Below are 6,253 nucleotides of genomic sequence, written 5' to 3'. Positions count from 1 at the left end.
CTTGAAGCTGATGTACCACCAACCGAACCGCCTCTTTGCACAAGGCTTCCGACTTCGCCCTGATGAGCCAATCGTCGAGATAGGGATGAACCAGTATCCCTTGACGTCGCAGGGAGGCTGCGACGACCACCAGCACCTTGGTGAAAACCCTGGGGGCTGTCGCTAACCCGAACGGAAGGGCACAAAACTGAAAATGGTTCCCTAACACCGCGAACCTCAGATACCTCTGATGATGTTCCCGGATTCTGATGTGGAGATACGCCTCGGTTAGATCCAAAGAAGCCAAAAACTCTCCCTTGTGGACGGCCGCAATAACAGACCGCAACGTTTCCATGCGAAACCGAGGAACGCGCAAGAGCCTTGTTCACCTGCTTCAAATCCAAAATGGGCCTGAACGCGCCCTCTTCTTTGGAACCACGAAGTATATGGAGTACCGACCCGTCCAGTGCTCGTCCGGGGGGACTGGGAGTACCGCCCCCAGCGTCCGCAACTGGTCCAAGGTCTGGGCAATTACGAGTTGTTTTTCCCGAGGACCGCATGGGGATGTCAGAAAAAGATCCCGGAGCGGACGAGCAAAATCCAACTCGTAACCGTGACGTACGACATCGAGGACCCACTGGTCCGAGGTGATCTTGACCCAATCCTCCCAAAACAGGGACAAGCGACCCCCTACAAGCGGAATGGAGGAATGGGTCTGCGCGCCTTCATTGAGGAGCCTTGGTGGGGGTCAACCCCCTGCGAGGATCCCGACCGCTGAGGCCAACGTCCACGAAAGGAAGGAGACCAAGCCTGAGACCGATACATTTGTTGAGACGCTTGCTGTCGCTGGGGAAAGGAACCGCTCCTCCCCCACGGAAGCGACGCTGACCCCGAAGACGGCCCCTAGAATTGCCGAAGAACCGAGATTGACGGGGCTTATCCTCAGGCAATTTATAAACCTTGTTGTCTCCCAAATCCTTGATGAGCTGGTCCAGCTCTGCTCCAAATAACAACTTGCCCTTGAAGGGAAAGGCGCCTAAGCGTGACTTAGAAGAGGCATCCGCCGCCCAGCGACGGAGCCACAGTAGCCGCCTGGCAGAAACAGCAGAAGCCATAGTGCAAGCCGACGTCCGTAACAAGTCATACAAAGCATCCGCTGTGTAGGCCACCACAGCCTCCACACAATTCGCCTGCTCCGCTTCGTCCGGTGGGAGATCCTGCGCTGTAAGCAGCTGTTGAATCCAACGAAGAGTGGCCCTCTGCACCAAACTGCTACAAGCCACCGCTCGCACCCCCAAGGCTGCCACCTCAAAGATACGGCGAAGGACGATCTCCAGCTTTCGGTCCTGGAGATCCTTTAACGCTATCCCCCCTGTGACAGGGATGGTGGTGTGCTTAACCACGGCCGCAACAGCCGAATCCACCGAGGGCGATTTGAGGAGGTCCAAAGACTCCGCCGGCAGGGGATACAATTTGTCCATAGCCCTACTGAGCCACAATGATGCTTCGGGCACCTCCCATTCCTTAGAGACAATCTGAACCACTTTGTGGTGGAATGGAAAAGCTTGCGGGGGGGCTCGCAGGCCCGCCATAGCCACATCCCCCGTGGAAGTATCCGTTTCCTGGTGCGGGCTCGATAATTCTAACTCCTTCAAAATGTGAGAAATTAGATAAGGTAACTCGTCCTTCCCAAACAGCCGAAGGACATGAGGGTCATCCCCCTCCACAGACCCTTGGCCGTCTGCGTTCTCCGTGCCCTCCGCGGAATCCAGCGTGGGATTCAACTCCTCCTGAGCTGCTGCTCCTTTTTGAGGCCGGGGGGCCCCGAGTCCTCACAGACCCCCGATCCGGGGCCGCCGGTGCTGTCCTAGGGATCTTAGGAGGACTGGGACCCTCCGGCTCCCACCCCGCTTCCGCCTCCAAAAAAGCCCTGTGCATTAGAAGCACAAATTTGGAGGAGAAGGGAATCAGCCCTTTAATAGGTTCTTCCGCAGGCCGGGCAGGAGGGGGGGTCCGAGGGGCACCTGAATCGGAGATGCTCTGCGGGCTGAGGGCCGGCGGGGAAGCCGGAGGGGACTCCTCCTCCTCCGATGCAGTTTCAGCAGCTGCGGCGCCAAACCGCGAGCTTAAAATGGCCGCCGGCACATTTTCCGATGGGGGCGGGGCAGGAGCTCTGGGCCCAAGAACTCGCCGCTGCCGCGCCGACCGACGAGGAGAGACGCTGCGGGCAGCGCTCGGCCCCTGAGAGGGTCCCTCGCCCCCGGGAAGACTTCGGGAGCAGAGACCCTCTCGGGAGAGTCGCGCCCCCGCCTTCCCACAGGCCGAACAGGCCGAAGACCGCGGCATCACGAGCAGGGAAGCAGACAGAACAAAGCGCGCCAAAGTAAGTATAGCGCCACGAGGCAGCAACAAAATTCGCCGGGTGACACTGCCACCCCCTCCGGGGTCCCAAGGCTAAGCGCGGCAGGCCGGGGCAAGGACAAAGAAACGCACCGCCTGCACCCAGCAGGACTCACGTGGCCGGCAGCTTAAAGAATCCCCCCCCTTTTTTTTTTTCTGTAAAAAAAGATGCCTCAGCCCCCTTCAGAGGCAAGCCTCTGGAAAATCAACTTCTGTGAGGGGGGGGAGGGTGACCAGCCCACCGGTAAACTCTCCCCCAGCGCCTAATGGGACAGCCACAAGCCGGGAAAACAGTGTGAGGGCAATGCCCTGCAAGGCCTGCCTACAACCCTGCCACCGCGCTGCGCAGCAAAAGAAGAAAAAAAAAAAACTAGCCCTTTGCTTTGCTTTTTTTTTTTTTTAAACCAAAAGATTGTAGAGAAAAAGTTAAACAATAAACCCAGTTGATCTGGTCAGGGAAGATAAAACAGGTAAACCTGGAATTCCCCAGAAGAATTTGGATGAGACCAGGACCGCAGGTTATGCCTCTCAATCTGCTGGAGTCAGAGAAAATACTGAGGGATCGCAGGAGGCACACCAGTATATCTAGGGGGTGCTTTCAGTTTTCTCTCTGACTCCATCTGCTGGAGGGGAGGCATAACCCAGCAGTCTGGACTGATCCTGGTACGTACAGGGAAATTTTAAATTTGTGGAAACAGTCATAGTTCTACATTTCTGAGCAGATGAAAGCATTCTCTTCAGTGATCAGACCAGGAGTCAGGTATAATTACCTTCAACCCTTCCATTCTGCACCAACCTCGGTATCACTAGCCTGCAACTCTCCAAGTCCTCAGAAGGCCCAGCACAAAACCTACCTTAAAAGTGCTTTCGCTGGAAATGTCTGCTGCTGGACAGAACTTCTTCAGACCCTCATGTGTTATCTGATTGGATGAGAGATTGAGGAGAGTCAGATTAGGCATGGTGGCCACTGTGGCTAATAATTCCTCTGCCATGGTATCATCAATACAGTTGCCAGAAAGTTCAAGATGACGGATGGAAGTCTGCAGCTTGAGGGCACGGAGGAGGGGTGTGAGATTCTTCTGACGGAGTGCGAAGTTAAGGAGGGTGAAAGAAGAATTGCTCTCTTGCTGCTCCAGGGCCTTCAAAACCAGTCGATGCTCCGCTATAGGAAAAAGGCAAGAAAAAGCCTTAATACTGAGGAACAGAAAGACCTAAAACGGGTTGTATATCGGCAGGACTAGGAGATTCGATGGACCAGCACAGGGACAGAGCCTTTCACCTCCTAAGACTGGATGGCTCAAGGGGAAGGCAATAGGAACAGAGTCTCTGGCCCACTAAAACAAATGCGACCAGCATCAGTTGTGACTTAAAGTCTCTCTCACCTGTGGACTATGTGAAACGCGTTAACCACGCAAGACTAGGTATCAACACTTAATCCATCACAACTGACATTAAGTGGTAACCCGGTTAATCAAAGACGGACTCTACACAAACTGAATTATGCTGCCATCCCTACAGCGTCAAGCTGTAACTGCCCACTGGCAGAACAGAGCTAAGCTGCTTACCTGTAACAGGCTTTCGCTGTAGACACAGAACAAATCAGCCACCCAAGTAGGTGATATCACCGGATGGCGCCAACATGGAACATGCGCTCTCAGAGCTCATAAAGCCCTAGAAGTCTTTCTGAGCATGTGTGGGTATTCCTGTGCAGCCGCCACTGAGCGGATTTCCTCAGTCATTTCACAAGCTACACTTCAAGTCTATGGACAGAAGGGTGGGCGATTTCTCCTGCTGTTTACGGAGAACACCTGCAACAGGTGGACAAGGAAGACTACATTCAGCCACACAAGTGGGGAACTCCCAAACCGAGAACTGCAGTCAAAAATGTCTTGGATATTAATGGAGGAAATGGAACCTGATATGAGAGGATGGAGGGAGAGTTGAAGCTTCTAGTTAAATAGGTTTTTCAGAACCGCCTGCCTCTTTGTGAATCGTGTTCTTCGAGACAGTAATGTTTCACAAAGGTAGGTCTCGAGGATCAGATGTCTGCTTTACAGATCTCTTCAATTGAGGCAGAGCAGAGATGAGCTTTGCTGATGCTGAAGATGCTCTTACTTGATGATCTTTTGACTTCACTGGGAAGTTCAAGTCCAGTCTTTGCACAGCAGTAGGAAATACAGACAGCAAGCCAGTTGGAGAGGATTTTTTCTAAACAGCTTTGCCTTGCTTAATTGGGTCGTAAGAAAACAATAGTTGGGGAGATGTTCTCTAGGATTTGGATCTTTCCAAATAAAACAGTCCAGGGTATGAATATTCAATTTTACTGGAATGATATTTTGGAAAAAAACACTGGTAGTAATATGGATTGATTCAAGATGAAACTGAGAAACTATTTTAGGTAGAAATGTAAGATGAGTTCTTAACACTACTCCAGTCTTGAAAATTTGTATATCCGTAGCATGTACTACTAAGGCCCGGAGTGCACTCTGCGAGCTGAGGTAACTGCTATCAAGAATAACTTAAACCCAATGCTAAAGGTTCAAATGGAGGGAACAGTAATTTGGAGAGTACAACACTGAGATCCCACTGAGTAGGGGGAAATCATAGTGAGGACAACAATGGTTTCTCAGTCCCAATAGTACTAAGACTTGGGGACATGCCATAAAGCTAATAGGTAGCATTTTAAAAACAAAATGGAGAAAGTTTGTTGCCAAAGGATGTGATGAAAGCAGTTAGAGCAGCTGGCTTTTAAAAGGCTTTGGGCAAGTTCCTGCAGGAAACATCTATAAACCACTATTAGTCATGTAGACCTGAGAAAGCTACAGCTTATCCTGGTTATGAGCAAGAAGGACTGGACCTATTTGTTGGGATCTGCCGGGTACTTCTGACCCAGACTGGCCATTGTCAGAGACAGGATTCTGGGCCTGATGGCACTTACATTCTTATGTAGAGACCGCAAATGAATTTTGGCACTATAGGAAAGGGAGAGAGTAACATGGTAATGACAGAAAAAGACCAAATGGTCCATCCAGTCTGCCCAGCAAGCTACCCTAGGTAGCGACTGCCACTCCATGCAGGCTACCCCCTTGTTTCTCTTAAGGGTAGTAACTGCCACTCTGTGCAGTTATCCCAAGCTTGATAATAACCCATAAAAATGTCAGCTAGCAATATTTTTTACTGAGTGATGACCTTCTTGAAAATTCAGACAGTGGTTTTGATGAGCTTTGCTTATGGACTTTGCCGCAGAAGCAGTCCTGTCCTTTTTCCCTTAAGTCTGCGTATCAGTACCAACCGTAGAAATCTGAGCCCTCTTGGTTGTTGTCTGAATCCAATTTCCCTTTTCCCCCTGTAGAAGAAGGAAGCAATAGTGCAGTTGTATTAAAAGTATCAAGGTTTATTGGTTAAATGGTGATATCCTGCAATAACACTCTAGTGAACGCCAATGTAGGTGGTCTTTGATGTGGATTCTGAGAGACTTAGAAGATACTGAAGTAGTGGCGAAGTTGAACATTGAAATGGATTCTGCTTCTGAGATGCACAGCAAATGTAGAGCCTTTTCCATCTAAAATTGTAGAAATGTCTGGTTAAAAAAGTTTTCTTGTTGTCAATATCCATGCTGTCAGCACTGGAGATTGAAAGCTAGGGTGAAGTGACCCACTGTACTGTGCCAATAGAGTTGGAAACATTTATAGGTGAACAGGTTAAGCGATAGCTAGTATCTGCAACTATGGAAACCATACTTGACATGGCCAAAAGGGGGCTATTAGAACCATCTTTCCCCCATCTTCTCTGAATTTGGCCTTTCTCAATATTGTTTTGGCAATGAAAACCATTGGTGGAAATGCATACATCAGGCCTTTGCCCACAGAATAAA

The 6,253-nt window shown here is 50.4% G+C and overlaps 1 protein-coding gene across 1 annotated transcript in view; it reads right to left on the bottom strand.

Annotated features, from left to right (window-relative positions):
- The window catches only part of TONSL (tonsoku like, DNA repair protein), a 228,033-nt gene that overhangs the window by 43,478 nt on the left and 178,302 nt on the right, over positions 1-6,253 (bottom strand). Inside the window, exon 19 of the mRNA XM_029587216.1 lies at positions 3,234-3,541. Coding sequence (XP_029443076.1) covers positions 3,234-3,541 — 308 coding nt within the window. The remainder of the gene's footprint in view (positions 1-3,233; positions 3,542-6,253) is intronic.

Source organism: Rhinatrema bivittatum, chromosome 2 (genome assembly GCF_901001135.1).
Source record: "Rhinatrema bivittatum chromosome 2, aRhiBiv1.1, whole genome shotgun sequence".
NCBI classification, from domain to species: domain Eukaryota; kingdom Metazoa; phylum Chordata; class Amphibia; order Gymnophiona; family Rhinatrematidae; genus Rhinatrema; species Rhinatrema bivittatum.
This window is presented reverse-complemented; position numbering and strand designations above follow the sequence as displayed.